Source organism: Capsaspora owczarzaki, assembly GCF_000151315.2.
Source record: "Capsaspora owczarzaki ATCC 30864 unplaced genomic scaffold supercont2.12, whole genome shotgun sequence".
NCBI classification, from domain to species: domain Eukaryota; class Filasterea; order Ministeriida; family Capsasporidae; genus Capsaspora; species Capsaspora owczarzaki.
In genome coordinates, this window is record NW_011887303.1 from 980,614 (window position 1) to 1,000,922 (window position 20,309).

At 54.3% G+C, this 20,309-nt stretch overlaps 5 protein-coding genes across 5 annotated transcripts; 2 read left to right on the top strand and 3 right to left on the bottom strand.

Moving 5' to 3' along the window:
- Positions 1 to 10: 10 nt before the first annotated feature.
- CAOG_06919 (hypothetical protein) lies at positions 11 to 5,017 on the bottom strand. The gene is made up of 4 exons (XM_004344490.2): positions 5,000 to 5,017; positions 2,938 to 3,793; positions 1,071 to 2,825; positions 11 to 905 (listed from the first exon to the last, which is right to left on the bottom strand). Exons 2-4 carry the CDS (start codon positions 3,643 to 3,645, stop codon positions 171 to 173), a joined length of 3,198 nt encoding a protein of 1,065 aa, XP_004344540.1. The 5' UTR covers positions 3,646 to 3,793; positions 5,000 to 5,017; the 3' UTR covers positions 11 to 170.
- A 311-nt stretch (positions 5,018 to 5,328) lies between these two features.
- CAOG_06920 (hypothetical protein) lies at positions 5,329 to 8,016 on the bottom strand. The gene is made up of 2 exons (XM_004344491.2): positions 7,964 to 8,016; positions 5,329 to 6,770 (listed from the first exon to the last, which is right to left on the bottom strand). The coding sequence occupies exon 2, from the start codon at positions 6,765 to 6,767 to the stop codon at positions 5,532 to 5,534; it is 1,236 nt and encodes a 411-aa protein (XP_004344541.1). The 5' UTR covers positions 6,768 to 6,770; positions 7,964 to 8,016; the 3' UTR covers positions 5,329 to 5,531.
- Positions 8,017 to 8,531: 515 nt separating this feature from the next.
- On the top strand, positions 8,532 to 12,718 carry CAOG_09017 (hypothetical protein). Its single transcript, XM_011272402.1, has 3 exons — positions 8,532 to 8,569; positions 9,890 to 11,776; positions 12,005 to 12,718. The coding sequence occupies exons 2-3, from the start codon at positions 9,933 to 9,935 to the stop codon at positions 12,498 to 12,500; spliced, it is 2,340 nt and encodes a 779-aa protein (XP_011270704.1). The 5' UTR covers positions 8,532 to 8,569; positions 9,890 to 9,932; the 3' UTR covers positions 12,501 to 12,718.
- A 114-nt stretch (positions 12,719 to 12,832) lies between these two features.
- CAOG_06923 (kinesin family member 11) lies at positions 12,833 to 17,553 on the bottom strand. Its single transcript, XM_004344494.2, has 4 exons — positions 17,379 to 17,553; positions 16,594 to 16,723; positions 16,413 to 16,510; positions 12,833 to 16,263 (listed from the first exon to the last, which is right to left on the bottom strand). Exons 1-4 carry the CDS (start codon positions 17,429 to 17,431, stop codon positions 12,969 to 12,971), a joined length of 3,576 nt encoding a protein of 1,191 aa, XP_004344544.1. The 5' UTR covers positions 17,432 to 17,553; the 3' UTR covers positions 12,833 to 12,968.
- Positions 17,554 to 18,130: 577 nt separating this feature from the next.
- On the top strand, positions 18,131 to 20,193 carry CAOG_06924 (Vat1 protein). The gene is made up of 6 exons (XM_004344495.2): positions 18,131 to 18,214; positions 18,418 to 18,521; positions 18,768 to 18,786; positions 18,880 to 18,949; positions 19,035 to 19,645; positions 19,812 to 20,193. The coding sequence occupies exons 1-6, from the start codon at positions 18,209 to 18,211 to the stop codon at positions 20,037 to 20,039; spliced, it is 1,038 nt and encodes a 345-aa protein (XP_004344545.2). The 5' UTR covers positions 18,131 to 18,208; the 3' UTR covers positions 20,040 to 20,193.
- Positions 20,194 to 20,309: the final 116 nt, after the last annotated feature.

Genomic DNA, 20,309 nt, shown 5'->3' on the forward strand with positions numbered 1-20,309 from the left:
GGTTTTGCGTTGGATGTATAAAAAAAAAGAAAACAAAAAAAGCAAAAGAGTAATATTTGTAATGAGACAGCAACCGTGGATGTGCACATACGCTAAACAGTCACGCACACACACGCACACACAAAAAGCCACCAAACAGAAACCGAGGCGCACAACCATAGAATGTGGCTTTAAAAGTCCTCTTTCAAGTAATTCATGGGAACAACACCTCGTTGGCTAGTCCTCTGATTGAGTGCGACACCCCACCCGTCGTTTCCGATCTGGAGCACTTTGACGCGATCGCCAGCCTTGAGTGCCAGCTCATCGCCGCGATTCGCCGTGTAGGCATACTTGGCCTTGTACATTTTGCCCGCCGAAGAGGCAGCATCCAGCTTGAGCGTAGCAGACGATCCCGTGCTGGGCAGAGGCGCTGAGGCTGGTGGTGCTGGAGTGGTAGTTTTCAGCGCAGGAAGGACCGGAGTGGCGGCGGCCAGCACGGGCATCGCAACTGCCGCCTGAACGCTTTGAACATCGTCGTAAATTGAGTCTGCAGGTGCTGCGGCAGCGCTGTCCTGGACAGTTGCGTATGGCGAAGGTTCTTCCTGAGCTGCTGGCTTTGGAGTTCCGTTGCGAGCGGGGAGAACAGCCACCGCTTCAGCCGCTTCGACCGAGTCGGCCACGGGAGAAATGGGGGTGGTGGGCGTGCGCGGACGTTCCATCGCCGGTGCAGATGATTGCGCGAGGGGCGACGAAAGTGTGGGCGAGCTTCCGCTGGGTCGCGAAAGGGGTGCGACGGGGGCCATTGCAGGCGTCGATCGGGCGCTCGGCGGCGCAGGCGGTGCTTTGGTTGGTTGATTTTTCTTTGGCTTGATGGCGGTTGCAGGATCCTTGATTGCTTCCTTCCATTGGTCGGGCACATTCTCGGCCTGACAGCGAAAATGCGAGGGTAGACCAAAAAAAGAAATCAAGGTCAGACAATCAGCAACGTGCATATGGATGACAACCCCTTGGCACGACTACGAATAACAGCAACCAAAACCGTGACACGTTCCGAAACCAACAAACAAACAATCAAACCCAGGGCTCCCTACCTCAAACTTTTGCTCATTGGGGTTCCAGCCGACATGCGCAACATGCTCGAATGACTCGGATTTGGGCATGCTAATCATATTCTTGGTCAGCTTGACGCGAACAAGGTTCTCCTCGCCCGGCTTGCCCTTCTTGAGCTTCTTGGCGGCGCTTGCAGACATGGTGGAGAACTTGAGTTGCAACGCCGGGTCGGTCTCGTCGCCCGTTGGCTCGCTGCTGGAAGGAGCGCTGGGCACATCTCCGAAGGGATCCGCAATGGCGCTCGACTGCAAGCCAGCCGGCTGCTTCCGAATGGTCGTTGGCGACGCGACACGACTGGAGCTCGAGGGAGAACCAGGCGGGGGTGTGTTGGGCGAGGAGGAGGAAAAGGACGGCATGGATGGAGATCGGGGCGTGCTGGGACCAGGTGACGCCGGTGGCAAAGCGGTGGACGACACCTTGGAGGCGGCGGTGGGCAGCTTCACCTCCTCGACAAAGGACGCCGGGAAGGACCCAGTCTTTCCGCCAAGCTCACCTTCCCACCAGGCGTCGGCGCCCTTCGCGTAGATGCGCAAGAGCGAGTTCTTGGCAAAAAGCAAGTCGTTGTCGCTGCCACCGACGACATCGTAGTCAAAGATGGCTCGTGCAACGCACAGCAGCGGGCGATTCTCGTTGCCGGCCGCTGGAGGGGCGTCAGCGAGAGCGCTGGCTTGCGCGATCAAAGTCTTGGCGTCCATATCAGGGACGGCGACAAGCGTGGGCGTGGACGGTGCTGGCGAGCCCGCTCGAGGCGAGAGTGACGCGAGGGATGCTGGCGACGACACCAATGGCGAGGGCGGCGCGCCATGCATTGTACCTACCGCGGCGCGACTCGCGGGGCCCAGCCGAAGCGTGGCCACGGGATCGGCGCCACGTGCGATCGCCACCGAGGCCTCCAGTTGTCGCGATTCAAGCTCAAATTCATTGGCCTGGCGGATGCGGTCTGCTTCAGCTCGCCGACGGCGATCTTCCTCCTTGTGGCGTCGCTCGTCTTCGCGTCTTTGTCGCTCATCTTCGTCGGCCTGTTTCTTGGCCAGGCGACGATCCTCCTCTTCTCTGCGCTCGCGCTCGCGTTTTTCAGCGCGCTCCTCTTCCTCCCGCTTGCGTTCCGCCATGATGCGGTTGCGCTCATCTTCCTTTGCGCGTTCCTCGCGTTCTCGCTTTTCGCGCTTTGCGCCGCACGGCGGGAAATCGCAAAGCCACTCAAAGCACTCGAACGCGCCGGGCGTCAGCCCCACGCAGGTGCGGTGGAACCAACGATCGCAGGCGCCAGGACCATTGCACAGCATGACGTCGTCCTCAATGCGACGGCCACACTTGCCGCAAGGGTAGTCGGCGGGCTCCAGTCGCGCTGCGTGGGCCGCCATGAGCTCCTTCACCGTCCGCGAGAGCGCAATGCCTGCATTCACGAGCAGTTGCGCGCCCAAATCGTCAATGCCCCCGCTCGAGTTTGTGCCGCTAATCCCCTTGACGCCTTGCAATAGAGTTGTCAAACAGGAGGTGAGACGGCCTTGTAGTCCGAGAATGAGTGCAACGCGCTGGCCGTTCGAATCGCACTCCTCCATCAGCTTTTTCACAGTGGTCACGATGGAGGTGGCCAAGTCCACGAGGGCATCCTTCGGGGTCGTGTTGGCTTTGGCGTTCTGCACGAGCTTGTTGACAAGCTTCAACGCCGTCAGCACGACTGCGTCCAACGTGACTGTCTTTGTGATCTTTGCTGCCGACATGGCCGGAGCGACCTGGATGACAAGTTGGACGGAACAGGGAGGAGGGAAAACAAAGTGAGCACTAAAATCATCACCAAAATAAAAGAAAGACAAAAGCAACAACAAAGCAACGTCAAATACGTACCGCAGGCGGCGTGGCTGTCGGCAACGGCGAACTGGAAATGGATCCGACAGGAGAAACAGGACTGCCAGTGGAAAGTATGTCGGATGTGGTCTGGATGAGACCTTTGGCGGAGGCGACGAGCTGCTGGACGACAATCGAACCGTCTTGGCCGGACGACACGGCTTTGGCTCGACCGATAAAGTCGCTCAGCTGCGCAACGAGCGACTGGGGCATGTTTGGCACGAGCTCTTTGACAGTCTTCACAACAGTGGCGGCGGCTTGGATGACGCCTTCATAGTTTTTCTGCTGCACCTCACGCACAAGCGCGACAATGTCGGCATTGAGGGTGTCCAGCGTTGCGGGTCGAGCAGGTGCCGGCACAGATGCGAGGGCTGCAGGCGGGGCGCGCGCAGCTGGTCCTCGCCCCACAGGCGCCGATGCCAGCGCGGCTGGAGGGAATGATGTGGCAGACGCGGTCGGTGTGGCGGGTTTGGACGAGGACTTTTGGGCAAGCTCGCCGATAAACTCGAGCAGGTCTTCGCGATGGCCCAACGACGACACGCCGAGCTTCTCGAGCTTGTCATCGGTCAGCTTGACCAATCGCTTGCCCGAAATGTTGTTTTGCACAAAGGCAGGCGCGTATGCAGCGAATGTGCTGCCTGACAGCTCTTTGAGCCACGCTTCGACGTGCGCTTCTGTCCACGCGTCGACGTCTGCAGGGAGTACCATTGTTTTGTGCGCACAGCGGCTGCGTGGGGAACTGTCAAAATCAGGAATAGTCCTCCTAGTGAATATCGGCCTGAAATGTTCACGACGAAGCGGGTTGTGCTCTCGTCTCGCCCGAGAAAAAGGAGTTTCCGACCCAAGAAGAGGAAGTCTGTAACAAAGGCACGAAACACACACACGGAACTGAGTGACATTTGATCTCATCGACTCCTCATACAAAATGCAACTCTTCATAACAAAACAGGCGACAAAAATGAGTAATAATCCGCAAATTTTTATTTTATGATTTTTTTATTATTTTTGATTTTGATTTTGATTTTGGTTGTTGTTTTTGTGAATCACCGCTCCATCTCTCTCACTCTCGTTCACTCTGTCTCTCTCTCTCTCTCTGCCATGCCATCTCATCGTAAATAGGTCGACCAAAAAGGCACAGCCGGAATGGCGAAGCAACACAACCTGGCAAACGAAAAAAAAAAAAATTAAAACAAAAAGGAAAGAAATAAAAAAAAAAAACACTGTGAAATTGCATTGCAAAAAAAAACAACAAGAAAATAAAAATAATAAAAAAATAAAAAATAAAAACAAATGCCAAAAAAGACAAAAAAGACTTGAATAAGAAAAAGCAACGAAAGAGACACGAAAGCGACAGAACGACAGAGAAGCGAGACGCACACACTCTGACAATAGCGACACAAGCCTGACAGAACGAGAGGGGGTATCAAAATGAGGAGGAAGCAAGGAGGAGCAACACGAAAAAGAAAAGAGTCAAAAAAAAAAAAAAAAAAAAAAAAAAAAAAAGAGCAGCGACGGGTGAAAAAAGTACAGCGAGAGAATGACATGCGCTTTGGAGATCCAAGACAGGGGGCAACACCAGAGCAGGGAACGGGACCCAGGGTTGACGCAGCAGAGGGCATTCGATGGCAATTTGGGGGGGGGTTGGGTGGGAGGTCGAGGTTGGGAGACGGGGGTGACCGAGGATGGGTGAGATTGGGATTCCAGCCCCGCAAGATTTGGCTTTGAGAAAAAAAAAAAAAAAAGATGTTGATGAAGACGAGACGAGAGGAGAGGGGGATCAAACAGAGACAGCGACGTGCAGAGGACGTGGTGGTGACAACGGAGGGGAGGAGGAATAGCCACGTCCCAAGCGAAGAGAGCGCTTGTGTGCGGAGGAAAGGACGGGAAAAGGGAAAAAGGAAAAGGGAAAAAAAAAAAAAAAAAAAAAAATCATTGACATTGATGGACTCAAAGCGTTTTTTAGTGAGCAACTCTGTAGGCAAATTTGCAGGGAGCTGGGTACGTGTTTGTACTGCGCGATGGTGATATTTAGTAAGGAAATAAAACGTCTTAAAAAACCTACAAAAAAACAATAAAAAATAAAATAAAATGAACTGAGGCATTGAAATTGAATTGCAGGTCGAAAGTAATCCGACAATCCACGACCACCTATGGAGGTGGGATAAGAGATCGAAAAGAAGGAAAAAAGTTCACGTTGCCCCTGGCTCGAGAAACTGAGATTTGTTCGTCTCATGCGATTTCGCCCATCTCGTTTCTCATGCTGCCGTCCTCTGTCGCTGGTGGTGTAGAAATCTGTGGCGAAGGACAACTCGATCGCAAGTACAACACCGACAGCATTAAATGCATTCATTCGACACAGAAAACACGGGTGAAAAGAAAAAAAAAAGCAAAGCAAGACCTATCAAAGTTGAAAGTTCGCATCATGAAGAGACAGGAAGAACGAGCGAGAACGAATGCCAACGCAATTGAAATCGAGGAATACGACTGATGGGGAGGTGGTGTTGAAACAGCATTTGTGCCAGTCCGTTTCAACCGGAAACGAAAAACCAACAAGACAAAAAGCAAAAAAAGCAAAAAAACAGCCACCGCTCACTTCAAGACACGACGCCCTTCAAGATTCGCAGATTGTCTGTGGCGTTTGGCAATGTGCTGGTGTGGTAGTGTTTCAAGAGATCCAATTCCGAGGTGAAAGTCTTGTCGTCGGCGATAGAGTACGAGTTGCGCTCGGAAAAGATCTTGTAATGCCGAACTCGGTCGTAGCCCATAACCGAGAGAACATGCTTGCCCGGCTGTGTTTCAGAGCAACGGATGAGGAAGGCGCCCGCGGCTTGTGTCATGAGCTTGGCCTCGGCGACTTCGCGCGAAATTTCCCTGTAAAACCACCGTGCGTCTTCCACGCAGGTGAGTGGTGGTCGCACAGCAGGAGCGCTACCCCTGCCGCTGACGCCGCCGGGGCGAGCCATTGGATGGTTGCCTGGCAGCGGCGGCGGGGTGTGAACGCCACCACCACCACTACCACGAGCCGGCAGTTCGGGTGCGCCACGGGGCTTGTTATCGCGTGACACTGGCGGCAACGCTGCGGGGCTGTTGTGGCCGCCGTGCGATGGGTACGAGTGGCCGATAGGTTGGCCGTCGTCAAAGACGTCGTCGTAGGGATGTAGACCTCCTTCTTCCTCGTCTGACTCGAGATCGACATAGTCGCCGTTGTGGACATCGTCGTCGTCGTCATCGTCGTCCTCGAGTTGGATGTACGCATCGCCCTCTGCTCCCGGCTCGAGATCGTGGTAGTCGTGTGCGGCGTCGTAGCTGTCAAAGTCGTAAATGTACGAGCCTTCGCCTTGGCCAGGCACCGGAGGCGCGTGCGCAGGCGAGCCGCCCAGCGACAGCGACGAGCGGGCAGAGGTGAGTGGTGCAGGTGCACGGGCGGGGGGTGTCGAGGGCGCGCCGCCAACAAACGATGGGCGCTGGACAAAGCGCGCGGCTTCTGTTCGGAAGACCTTGAGCCACGCCTCCATGTCTGTCAGCGAGGCTGCTGCAAGGTATATGGGGTTGATGGACGGGCTTTTGGGCACGAGGCGCATGACATGCTGGACCTTTCGGAACTCTGACTTGCCCTCAAAGTCAAACAAGACCAGCGGGTACTGCTCCTGCGAGCTCGATGCCGTCGCGGTCTTGTAAATGTAGACGCATCCGGCGCGCACCAGAATGTACCGCAACTTCCAGCTGCCCATCGCGCCCGTGAGCTTGCGCAAAAAGCCGAATCGAGCACAGCCCGCGCGCTTGAGGTCGGGTGCCGAGACGTTCGACAGCGGAATGGCGCTTGCACTCATGATCTGGTTGGAGATGTTGATGTCGAGTGGGGGCAGAGTTAGGGAATGCGATGAGCAAGAAGCAGGGTGGGTGGGGGGGGTGATCAGGCGACAAGCCGGACAGAGCGAGAAGAAGAAGAAGGAGTGAAACACAAAACAACAAGAGAGAAGGGAAAAAAAAAAAAAAAAAAAAAAAAAGAGTGAAGCAAAACGCAGTAGGATCACGTCTTTAAAATGGAACGAGTTTATACGGCGACTCATGCGAACCGAGTACCCGGTTGTAGCTATCGAAAAAAGGCAGGTTTTTTTTCCTTTGGGGGTTTCACTCGTTTGTTCCACCCACCCCCCGTCTCCACTGCGCCGCTCTCCATTCCATCCCGTTCTTGCCAGCTCCAGTCCTCACACTTCTCGCTCGTTGGTGTCTTGTCTTCGTTGTTGCATCGCGTCTTTCGCAGCAGAGCGCGGCGTTCTGAGGCCGTCCTTATTTTTTTTTTATTATTTTGTTTAGATCCCTTTTTTTTTTTTTTTTTTTGGAAGCCTGACTCCCGAATGGAAGCCTCAGCAAAGCGGCTCTTGGGGAGGAGGCAAGGGGGGGGGGGTGGAATGAAGCTTGCTAAAAACCCTTAGTAAGAGACGCAAAAAGTGATTATCAACGCGGCAAAGCGGTAAGCAACCTTTTGCCGCCAAAAAAAAAAAAAAAAAAAAAAAAAAAAAAAAAGCACCATCGAGTCTTTCCCCTTCGTTCGCCGTGGGTGGCCGACGTCGGCGACGCAATCCAAGGAGAGATCCATGAGAGCTGACCATCAGTCGAGTGTGCTGCTCTCGCCCCCCCCCCCCGCCTGCGACTGGGCCTCGGATGGGGTGTCCAGCGTGTCAGCAGAAAGTGGGAACAGCCAAAGGCTTGACAGCGCGCGATCCCAGCGCCCCAAAGCCCACCACAACCACACGCGTGTTAGCACACCAGACTGGCTACAGGCACTCGCTGATGTCCCCCCTCCCCACGGCAAGGCTGAGGTGGAAGAGTGCAAGCGAGGAGACAGCTGACACGCCTCGCGCTCCTTCCAAAGCACCAACCACCCCCTGCACGACGCTGCTGCTGGAACGAGGCTTGTCACAAGAATGACGAGGATTGACGAGGAGCATGGCAACGTTTGGTGGAAGTGCGATGGAAGAGCGAACATGCAGCAAAACAACAGGTGATGATGATCGACACATACAAAAAAAAACAACGAAAACAACCACAAAAAAAAAAAAGAATAACAATAACAAGCAAAAGGAGAACTGATCCGGATTCCCTTGACGACCGACCCGCGACATCAGCATGAAGAATCGGCGCGACGTCACAAGGTCGCAAAGTGCAGTGAACAGCGTCGGTTATTGGTGTGGTGATTGCGATTTTGCTGATGGATGAACGACCGTAGAGCTCGCATTGCACGCGCTAAATCGTCCCTCTCCACGCTTTTGACGTTGTGTTACAAAGCAAACCCCCCCCCCGCGCATCGCCGCAGGGGATCAGGTCGTCAGGACACTTTGAGTGTGATTTTTGATGGATACAGTACCATCCCATCCCTCCTCAAACAAGCCAGGTGGGGCTTGGTTTTGCGGGTTTTCGTTGCTTTTGTTTGTTGTTTGCCGTTCGGTCGCTCTCTTCACCATCCTTCACACCATCCGCCTGCTCGTCGCTGTTCCGACAACCCCTTTTCAATGCACTTGACAGTTCTTCCTTTCTGATGATGACGCACTTTCATTTTTGGACAAAGTGTCATTGACTCAGTTCTTGTTTTTCCCGTTTTTGTCTTTGTTCATTTTCTTGAGAGTTTGAGGTGAGTTTGGCTTTTCAGTTGTTGTTGCCTTTTTTTCAACTGCACACGATCCAAGTCGCTAGTGGTTGGTGTTACGAGAAGTGCAAATCGAGCAAAGCGAACAAAGCGAGAAGGAGCAGGAGGAGGAGGCGAGACAGCATCCGTGAGAGCGGGGGCACAAGCGCGAGCTGAGAGTGAGTCCCACCTCTCTGTCACGCGTTCCCCTCTCGCTCGAGAGCAAAAGCGAGCACACACACAACAGTGACATGAGCCCAGCGCGGACGCCGCTGCAATGCAGACGTGCCAGATGCATGTCTTGTTTTGTGATTATTCCCATTATTTGCATGATGTTTTTTTTTTTTGATGTTTTATTCTGAGCTCCTTTTTTGGACTTGTCGGCTTTTTTTTTTCCTTTTTTTTTTTTTTTTTGGCGCGAGTGTTCACCTCTTTGGCCTGCCACTGCGCCGCGCACCCGCTGCCGAGCACCCAGCCCCCAATGGTCGTCGTTGTGTCGGCGCATGTGGAGAGTGCCCATCGCGACGGATGCGACCGATGAGGGGGGACGAAGAGGGGTTTGGCTCCGAACGCGTCTGGATTTGTTGGCTGGAGTGCAAAAAAAAAAAAAAAAAAAAAAAAAAAAAAAAGAAACAAAAGCAAAAAAATGAGACAACAGTTGATCTGTGGGGCCCGAGCGGGGCGTGACGGCTGGTGCATGCTGATCGCGCTCGCTGCGGCTTGTGGATGGCGGTGTTGCTGGCGAGCACGACGACGCGTGTGCGCAGCATCGGCGGCAGCAGCAGCGCTCGGCGTGTGGCTGCAACGACGCAGAAGCAAACGCATGGCAGGCGCCAAAAAAAAAAAAAAAAAAAAAAGTTGTACCACCACCACCGCCGCGAATCGATCGTTCGTGCGGTCGCTTTCTGCGCTGGATGGCTTGCTCTCTCGGGATGTGCCGCGTGTGTCGTGCCCTGCCCCTGGGTCGGGCGCAATCCAAGCCAGCCAGCCAGCGAGCGAGCGAGCGCTGCAGCCAAGCTTTGCACTCGATTTTTTTTACTTTTATTTATTTTTATTTTTTTTTTCAACTTGCAATGTTTTTTTTTTTTTTTGTTTTTTTCGGGTTTGTTTACTTCTTTTTTTCATCCTTTTGCCATCTTTTTTTTTTTTTTTTTTTTTTTTTCTTCATCCTTTTTCTTCATTCTTCTTCATTGCAACAGTCAGTCATGTTGACCTTTTTTGAATGGCCTTTTGAGTGGTCGTTTCTGATGGCTTGTTTTGTTGTGCTCAAAATTCCATGCAACCGTCGCTCACTTCACTTCACTGAACAAACCCCGCTTCACACAGTCAACAACGCCGCCAAAAAACTCCCATTTTGAAAAAAACAACCATGGAGCAAGGCACGGATGCACACAACTGGACAACCCCAGAGGTGACGGTGTGGCTGCAGCACGCCGTCAAGTTGCCAGAGTTCCTGGCGCCGTTCAGAGCGCTTGCGGTGGACGGACGCACACTTTTGGCGTACGACGAGGTCACGCTGGCCCATGCACTCTCGGCGTATAGTAACATTGACGAGAAGACTCGCCGCAAACTGCTAAAGGAAATCTCGCATTTGAAAGCCCCGCCGAAGGCCGCAGAGAAGAGCAACGCGTTCAAGCGCATTTCCGTGATGGGCAAGAGCTTTGCCAACAAGATCAGCGGCGGGCACAGCAACCTTCCGCCCACCGTGCCCGAGTCAGACTACACCCATTCATCGATGAGCCCGGCGGGAGGCTCGCCTGGCCCGCGGGCGGGTACCGGGCCAGCCGGTGGCCGAGGCGCCTTGCCCCCAACTCCCCAAGAAGTTCAACCAGATAGCTACACGGTTCCTGCAGACGCCATGACACGCCAGCGATTGGCCTCGATCGTCGAAATGCGCAAAGCTTCCACCAGCAGCAGCAACAGCAGCAACAGCAACAGCCACATTGCACAACACAACACGACGCAAGACGACAGCGCTTACGGAGTACCGTGGGATGTTTTGCAAGCACAACGCGCAAAAGCCGCTGCCGCCGATCCCAACAACCAGCCATTGTACGATGTTGTGAGCGACGACAGCCCGGCCGTCCCACAGCCCGCTGCAGCAGAGGCCCTTTATGAAGCCCCGCTCGACATTCCTCACCCTGCAGTGCGTGCCCCACCGGCAGGTTCTCACACTCCCATTCGACCCCCTGCAGTCATGGCCAACCAAGGAGCAGCCAATCATCCTCTTCCTTCTTCTTCCTCTGCTGCTGCGGCGACAGGAGCCGCACAGCGCCACAATTCGAATTCCGCGCCACGTGCGCCTGCTGTGATTGGTCTTGTCAAGCCGCGTGCTGACGAGCCCGACACGGACGTGCACGAATACGAGGTGCTCTCGCCCGAAGATGACTTTCCCACACCTGTCGTCAAGCCTGCCAACAAGGCCGCATCGGCAGTCTCCGCTGCGCCAGCCCCCAAGGCAGAGGCCATCTACGAGCTCACCTCAGAGGAGCAAGACCAGGTTACCAAGTCCACCAGCAACGAGGCCCTGTACGAGATACCGTTCGAAGACGGCTCTCCCATCACCACCGCGGCGGCCCACGTACAGCCTCATGGCCCCGGCCGAGCTGCTGCAGCTCCCTTCTCAACGCAAACTCCCCCACAGGCGCAGGCGGCTCGCCCCGCTGCTCTGCCAAGCCAGGCTGCCATCCCCAAAGTTGCAGCGCTCACCAGCCAACTGCGATCGGTCGTTGGCAACCGCGCGGGTGGCAACGTTGTGCCCAACGACAGGCAACCCGAAACGTTGTACGAAACGCCCTCCGAACTTCCAGTGAATGAGTACGAGGAGCCGTTTGATGATGGATCAATGTATGAAAGCCGCCATGTGCACTCGGCGGTCACTCAAAAGAGCACCTCCCAGACCTCGGTTGGCAGCAGCGGCGGCAGCAACGGTGGTCTTTCGCGCACGCCGTCCATTTCCGCCAATTCGGCGCGCTCCTCCCCATCGCCGTCGCGCACAAGCTCCACATCCAGCGGCTCGGGCATTGGCGCGACCGTTCCGCGTCAAAAATCCCTCAGCCACCTTGACGAAGGAGATTCGGCGGTGCACGAGTATGAGATGCCTTTTGAGGAGCCTGCCCCACTCGCCGCCCGCCCGCAAGCTCAATCAGAGGCACCCTCGACCACTTCTGCCATTCCGCACGCGGGCGGAGCAGGATTGGTTGCAATGCCTGGGTAAGTTTGTTGTTGTTGTCGTTGTTGTTTGCTTTCGTTCGTCGGTGGAAGGTCTGTTGTCGATTTGGTGATCAAGCAAAGACGCACGGAGCGGGGGTGGTGGTGTTGGTGGTGTTGGTGGGCGTGGAGATGCGGTTGACAAGGACTGCATGGCATGGACGTCGGAACTTGAAATGTAACTTTACTCATCCAACGCGCTTGCTCTTTCTTCCCCACCTCTTTGGTCAGCTTCCGAGCATCCATGGCAACTAGTGGTGCAAACAATCTGCACAAGAAAATGAGCGACTTATTTGAGGAGGCTGCCGCGCCACCCGTTTTCCGCGCCCAGAAGCCACAAGCCATTCCCTCAACCGCTCCAAGCGTCGCTGCCGCTGCTCCGCCAACTGTTGATCAGGACGCGCTTATCCGACAGCAACCATGGTTTAAGAACATTGGTCGACCCGAAGCCGAGGCGGCAATCGCTCGCGACCGTCGCGACGGCTGCTTTATTGTCCGCCCGTCTGACGGCCGTTATTCCCTCTCCCTGTGGGCTGACAACAAGGTTTACAACATCAAGTTGCGTGTGGTTGACGGCAAGTGGGCGATCGGTGAAAGCTCTGAAGATCGCTTCTCCACCTTGATTGAGCTTGTGCACTTTTTCACGCTGAATCCAGTGCAGCTGCGCAACTCGACCTCTGTGGTCCGCCTTTCTCACCCTTGCTCCTTCGCGCCGGAACATTCTTAGTATGCCTTCGTTCCCGAAATCACGCTCGGGTCGTTCCACGCTCGTTTCGATGCGACTAGCGCTTGATTTTTTGTTTTTTGAACTTTGTATTTTTTTTTTAATTTGTTTTTGGTTTTTGTTTTTGGGGCTTAGGGCTCGGTTGTAGTCAGTCGTGTTTTGATCGATGGTCACGCCGGCATGCTCGTAGTTGCCTTGTCGAATATCGTTGTGATTACAAGTTTTGATAGTTTTTTTTTTTTTTTTTTTTTTTGGTTTGTTTGTTTGTTTGTTTGTTCATGGCAAAGTCCATCAAGCACAATACCTGTCACTTTTGTTCGCCTGCTAATCGCGAGTGTGAACAATCAACTTTCATTTGGCACAATCCACGCTCGTCCACCCAAATTCAAACAACCAAATCATAACATCAACAAAAACAAAAATTCAACTGGCGGCGTTCTTTGCGTCACTTTGTGTTTTAGGCTTTTCTAACTAATGGTTTGCAGACAGGCGCCCAGCAACCTTGCGAGCGGCAACAGGCGCAGCGCCAGTCGACGATGTCAAAGGCACGCTGGTGCGAGCGGTGGCACGCGGTGCTGGTAGCCTGGAAGCGGTGGTGGCTGGCTTGACGACCCGAGTTGAAGCGGCAATCTGAGCAGGGGCATTGCTGCTCAAAATAGGAGAAAGCACAGCAGCGGCGGCAGCAGCTGGGGCTGCGCTAACTGGAGTTGCTGAAATGTGCACTTCGACCGGAGAAGCGTCGTCCGTCGAGTCGTTCTCTTGCTCAACTTCGGCAACAGCGGTCGGCGAGCTTGGGATGGTTTGGCTTGGGATGCCAACGTTGGACACAGCGGTCTCGCCCATTTCTTCTGCTTCTTCTTCTTCTTTTTCTTCTTGCTGGGCTTTGCTCACCAGCTCGGACATGGGGCGCGACGAGGGCAAGCCTGGCAACTCATTCCAGCTCGAGATTGAGGGCAAGCGGAAGGAAGTGCGACAGTTGGACACAGTTTCGTCAAAGTCACCGACGTCACTCATGCGCCACTGCGCAAACGGCTTGGAAGGCCGCCGTGGAGCGCGGCTGGTGCCCATGTCGGATAATCGCTGTATCCGAACCTGCTCGTCATTCTTGCGGAATGCATCAAGCAAAACTGCATGGTCGCTAGTCTGTGTAAACTGCTGCGGGAAGGCATAAGAACGCTTGCGCGGAGTATCGCCGGTGGGCACATCCTCTCGCAGCGCAGCGTGCACAAAGTCGCGAGCAGCGTTGTCGATGCCATGCAAGTCCTTCAACGAGGCGCTGTGCGTCTCTTGGGCCACGTGCTGGGCGACATCAATCTGCTCTTGCAGAGTGTCACAGAGGGCCGCGCCAGTTTGAACGCCGGATCGAATGACCTGGCAAACGGCTGTCTCAGTCTGCGCCTTGATGTTCTTGGAGCACTGCCTGGCTTGCTCCACGTCGGCGTCACGCTGGTCGGCCGAGCTGGACGCGCGGGCTTCAGTTTCAACGCGGACAGAGTGAGCGTAAGCGGTGACGGCGCACGGGATGTTGTCAGCGTTGGCATCAGAGTTTCGAGCATCGAGCAACGCGCGAACAGCGGTATCAATCGACGTGACGGACTCGTCCACGTCGTTGATCTTGCTCGCCATGGACTGTTGGCGCTGGGTGGTGGACTCGTGCATCGACGTGATGGCGACGAGGTTGGCTTGCTCGGCAGCTGTGCAGACGGAAGTGGCTTTGGCCATCGTCTCTGAGCAACGCGTTTGAATTTCGGTATGGGCAACCACAGCGTTGGTCAGGGCAGTTGACCATCCAGTGGTCAAATCTGCAACCGCTTGGTGCGAGTCGGCATAGACGGAATCCAAAAGTGCAGTCATCTGCGCCAGCACAGCGGCTCGCTGGAGTGCATTCCGCTCGGCGTGCTCGGCCGCTTGGCGTTGCATGTGTTGACGCTGGTTGTCGGCAGTGCGCGCCAAGTCGCCGCTCTTCTCTGCAACGAATCGACCAAGGTCATCAAGGGCAGACTTTTGGGCGAGTGCCAACTGCGTGAGCGATCGAGCCATCGCGCTGGCTTCGGTGCAGGCGGCCTCCTTCCATTCTTGTGATTGAAGCAACTGCTCCTCGAGCGCGGTGCGGATTGATTGCACAATGGGCGACAAGTGACCCTCCAAGGCCTGCTGGCAAACAGTTGCCACGCGGGAGGCGAAGAACGCCGCGCTCTCGTTGGTGGCCGCGAGCTGAGCCGATTCTGCCCGGGCCTGCGACTCGATTGCGCCCACAATTCGCTCGGTGGACGCATCAACGTCTGCCATCAGCGAAGCAAGCCCTTCCAGAGCCTGGCTGGCCGTGGATAAAGTGGCCTCCGAGACGGACGCGACATGACGCGTGATTTGCGCAATCTGCTCACGATGCGCGGTCATGCATCGATCTGCTGCGCTGGTTGCGTCGGCAATACGCGTCGCCATGTCGGTGGCAAACTCACTGCGAGCACTGCGGTTGTGGGTTTCGACGGCGGCCTTGCGGGCGAGCTTCGCTTGGAGCCCGTCAATGTCGGAAAGCGACGCGCGAACGGTGGCCAGCAAGCTCGATGCTTCCTCCGAAAGCGTTTGCTCGTTCAGGGCATGTTCGTACATGAGATACTTGTGCTCGTCGCGATCGGTGGTCATGCGCTCGAGAGCAGCGACCGTAGACCGCAATTCCTGCGTCGTGCGCTCGAGGATGGTGCGCGTGTGCGCCAGGTCATTGTTGGTGCTTTCAAGTCGCATTTTGAGCATCTCGACCTGGCCCACGGCAGAATCACGCTCGGCTTGAACTGCGTCCATGCGTGTCTGATGCTCGGCCAGCTGCTCGCGCTGCGTTTTGATCGTCTCTTCCATGGCCTCGTAGTTTTCTTGGGCAATGAAAAATCCATTCTTTTCGCGCGAAGCCACCAAGTCCCGCTTGAGTCGCTCAATTTCCACAGTATAGTCTCGAATGAGCGAGCGCTTGGTGAGCTTTTGATTGATTTCGGGGCGGTTTTTGACGTTCTTGGCGCGATGGGCATAGTCCAGAGTGCTCAAGGTTTCCTCGACATTGATGGCTGCAGGCGACACGGTCGCAATGATGCACGTACGCGTGGTGCCGCCGAGCGAGTCCTGCAGAAGGCGAGTCAGTTTGCTCTCACGGTACGGAACGTGATCACGGCCCTCGACCAACGAAGTAATGACACGACCAAGCGTGAGCAGAGACTGGTTGATATTGCCCGCCTCACGCGCACGCTGGGAGACAGCGCCCGAACGCCCAATATTTTCCGACCCAGCAAGATCGACCAAGTTGAGCTTGCCGACCTTGAGCAGATCTTCGCCTTCAGGCGTCGACTCTTTCATGTGGATGGTGATGGAGAACACGCAATGCGAGCGGCTCGAGGCGTGGTTCATGGCAGTCACGGCCGTCTGGCGGCGAGCAGAGCACTTTTCCAGGACGGCATAAATGTCGTTGCGATGCTTGAGGCTCATCTCCTCGACGCCTTGAACGACGACGGCACCTTTGCGCGAGCCATCTTCCAAGATGCGGAGCTTTGTGGGGTCGTCCGACTTGGCGTCGCTCAGCAGATCGCGAAGCTCCTCATTGTAGAGCTCGAGCGATGAAACCTTGATGGAAAACTCGGCGTCTTGGCTTTCCAGCACTTCAAACAGGTTGTGCAGCGCGCGGGGCACAATGCCTGCCTCGGGATCGCTTTGGAATGAGTAGTTTCCTTCGGTGCGACGACCCTCCATTGTGTACGTTTTACCAGTGCCGGTTTGGCCGTAGCTGTGTGTGTGGGAGTGTGTGAAACGGAGGGAGAGGCGAGTTAGGCATTTGATTGCGATCGGTTTGGTTTTTTTGCCGTTGTTGCTCTTGGCAAGCAACACGACAAAGAGAGAAAAGGGAGGGGGGCAAGGAAATGGCGCAACGCTTACGCAAAGATGGTGCAGTTGTAGCCCATCAGAACTTCCGTCATAATCGGAGCAACGACTTCGTTGTAGATTTCAATTTGGCGAGCATCATGACCAAACACCTGCAAAACAAACCATGGAACCAGCCCCAAAACAAAGTCAGTCAGTACTGGATGACTCTTGATCGTCGCACCATGACAGTTACCTTGTCAAAGTGGAAAGTCTTGGTGGTGCTCTTGTCGACGACGCCTTGCTTGACATTGACTTGGCGCATTGTCTCGTCGCATTCGACGACCAGCGGGCTGACTGCGGTCTTTTCCATGTTGTTCAGGGGCCTGCAGCAGCAGAGCAGAGCAGATCAGTGTAAAGTGAGAACGACGTTTTTTTCAAGATTCAGTTGGTTTCCAAAGTGAGCAACTTCACGTCCCCGCCGTTCCTTTTTGTTTGGTTTGATAGATTTTTGCTCTGTTCGATGCAACCATCCACACACGGGCGAGATGGAGGTGGGATTCAGAGTATGAATTGGCGCGGTGAAACAGTTTTTTCCATTGCTTGGGGTTTTTTTTTTTTCCCTTCGCCCTGTCGCGCCTGTCAATGTCGCATCCAATGAAACAGAGCCTTCCACCCTTCTCCTATCAGCATCATCTAATCATCCACGCCACTGCTGGAAACGCGGTGCATTCGCGCAATGTTACTCAAACAAACAAAAAGCCGACCAAAACAAAAAACCGTTTGCGTTTTTTATTTGGTTTCAAACTGTCAAAAAGTGTTTCAAATTTTGGCGGCGCGCATTTTGCGTTTGCGACGTTGGGTCGTTTGCTTGTCGGAAGAAGGCGAGATGGAGTCAAGTATGAAAGCTGAATCGATGCGCGTGTTCGTCGCATGCACGGGGAGTGTAGTGAAGCGGCGTTTGGGGCAGGGTGAAGAAAAAGAGTTCAGGAGGGTCGAATGGAAACTGGTGCAAAAACAGTTCGTTTCGTCCGTTGTTACCTGCAGCGCAAGACGACCTGAATGTTCTTCTCCTTGGGTTGCTTGGACGACATGTTTTGTTGCACACGCTGAAAATCCAAGTGCAAGTTGCAGAGGGTGTGGAGAGTCGGGTGGAAGTGAGTTTGGGTGAGTGAGTTGGAAGTTGGATTGAGTGGGTGAAGATGGAAAACCAAAAAGAACAGGACTGACTGACTGTCCAGCATCATCAACCATCATACAAAACAGTGATGACTCGGGATGACACGACAAATCATGCACTTGTCTTGACGCGCAATCATCTCATCAGCACACCCAACACATCCACTGGCGTGGGCAGCAAGGCATCAGCTTGGCTGTCGTCGGCCGATCGATATCCGGTTTCAATCGCTGAAGGGGAAGGTGTGTTGCTCTCTTGTTCTCTTGCGTTAAAACCAAACAGTGTGTTGAAGGGTCGAGGTTCCAGACGACCAACAGCAGAGAGTCTGGAGGTTCGGGATGTCATGTTGTCACATTCACTCACTTTTGGTTTTGCTTTGGTTCCTCCGCTCGGCCACCCAATCCCCACATGCCAATTCCCCACCCCCAGCCCGCCTCTCGTTTCCATTGCTATTATATTCCGTGCTGTTGTCCAACCTCCCGTCCTTGTCCCACTAAATTCTCCGTTTCGCATTCGGATCTTCAAAGTTCCGCCGGTCGTTTTGGTTGAAATGCTTCCGCATTTTTTATCTCTTTTAAAAAGGCCAAACCGAAACTCAGTTGCTCAGCAGCAGTCTCTGTTTTTTTTTTATTTGAAATCACTCGACTAACACAACTAGCAGCGAAAAGCAACCAACGCACATCATCACACAATAATGAAGGTTTGTAACGCACACTTTGCTGGTCTGAATGGCTGGCTGGCTGGCTGTGGCTGGAGCTGGAGCTGAGCGGAACGTGACGTTTGCAGCCAATTGATATTGATAAAGCCTCACCCTCGCTCGTTCTATTGTTCCGCTTTGCTCTGCACTCCGACTGGACTGGGCTGGCATGATGTGGTTATTTGGCACGCTTGCCTATGAATTAGGTCATCATGCTTACTTCGTTCGGCGGACCCAGCTGCCTCCAAGTGCAGACGCTGCCGGATCCTGTGGCCGGGCCAGGCCAAGTGCTCGTTCGCGTCCACGCTGCGTAAGTTCCCGCCCGCCCCCTGCTCTCTGGGTTTGTGCCTCGTGCTTGCTGCGGTCGTGTGCTGTATGATGCTCCGTTGGACGGTGGCGTTGTCACTCGCAGACCAAATTCGACTGCGGCAATGCACAGCGCTTGTGCTGCCAAATGGACGATTCGCAATACTCATTCTGCACGTTGTTACTCTTCTTCATTACGATGCTCGTCATGTCGGATATGACTCTCTCTCCATCTCATCAACGTCGACAGCGGATTGAACTTTGCCGAAGTAAGTCTTCGTTTTGGGTTTATCTTTCACCCTCACAAGCACTCAACTCGTCTATCTATTGATTTTTGCCTCCCCCCCCCTCGCTTGGTTTAGATTATGGCGCGCCAGGGCTTGTACGACGGATGCCCCAAGCCACCCGTGGTGCTCGGCTATGAGTGTGCAGGTGAGTCGTTCGCTGGGTTTTTGTGCCACACATTTTTGGCCAACGCATTTTGCCAACCATCATCTTGATCGTTTGCTCTGCTAAGGCGTCGTCGAGGCGGTCGGCCCTGACGTGACCTCTATCGCCGTCGGAACGCGTGTCATGGCCATGAAGAACTTTGGCTGCTGGACCGATTTGCTGCAAACGGACGCGGACGCCGTCTGGCCCATTCCAGATTCCATGAGCTTTGAGATTGCCGCTGCTATTCCCGTCACGTACATTACCGCGTACATTTGCCTCTTTGATATGGGCAACCTGCGCCCCAACCAAAGCCTCTTGGTTCACATGGCGGCTGGTGGTGTTGGCATTGCTGCTACGCAGCTCGCGCGCACCGTTCCGAACGTTCGCATTTTTGGCACGGCCTCTGCGGCAAAGCACCAGGTCGTCAAGGAGAACGGCGTGGATGTTCCGATCGACTACCGCACGACCGACTACGCCCCCATCGTCCAACAGGAGACGAACAACAAGGGCGTCGACCTCATCCTCGACCCGCTGGGCTCTGAGCACTTCATGAAGGGCTACAACCTGCTCGCGCCCCTTGGCCGCCAGATCTCGTACGGTGGCTCTACCTTCCTCAACGGTCAATCGCGCAGCCTGCTCCACGTCGCCTCCGAGTGGTGGAAGTGGAAGAGCATTCATCCGATGCGATTGATGAAGGTGAGATTTTGGCCATGATGATGCGTAGTGGTGTGCTTTTAGTTTGATTCGATGTATTATGACGATGATGATGGTGTTATCGTTGCCTGTTTTGTTTGTGTCCTAGCTTGCTCACTTGATCCCTTTTTGATTTTGAACATTGGTTTTTTGACTTGGGGGTTTTTAGGACAATCGCATGGTGGGCGGGTTTTTCGCGGGTGCCCTTGCCAGCGAAAAGACCATCCTCAAGCGAACGGTGGATGCCATCATTGCCCTGTACCACGAGGGCAAGGTCAAGCCTGTGATTGACTCTGTTCACCAGTACGAGAACGTGAACGATGCCATTGATCGCATCATTACCCGTCAGAATGTTGGCAAGGTGATTCTGACCCCGAATCCTCCCGCCAACAAATGAAAAAGCGCAATCCAACACTGTGAATCGCTGGAGTTCTCGGTGCAGCTGTATCGATTATTGGTTTTGACTTTCTGTTTTGGTTGATTTTAGATTGCATGGTTGTTTTCTGTTGTTGTTGTTTGTTTTCTGTTGTGACATGAATGTCTTTGGTGCATCTTTCCATCCTTCCATCTTTATCTTGATCTTTCAATTCTGTTCATTGGAATCTAACGCTAAGCAACCACAATTTCTCATTCCCTCTCCGCTCCTTTCTCCTCTTCCTCAATTCCT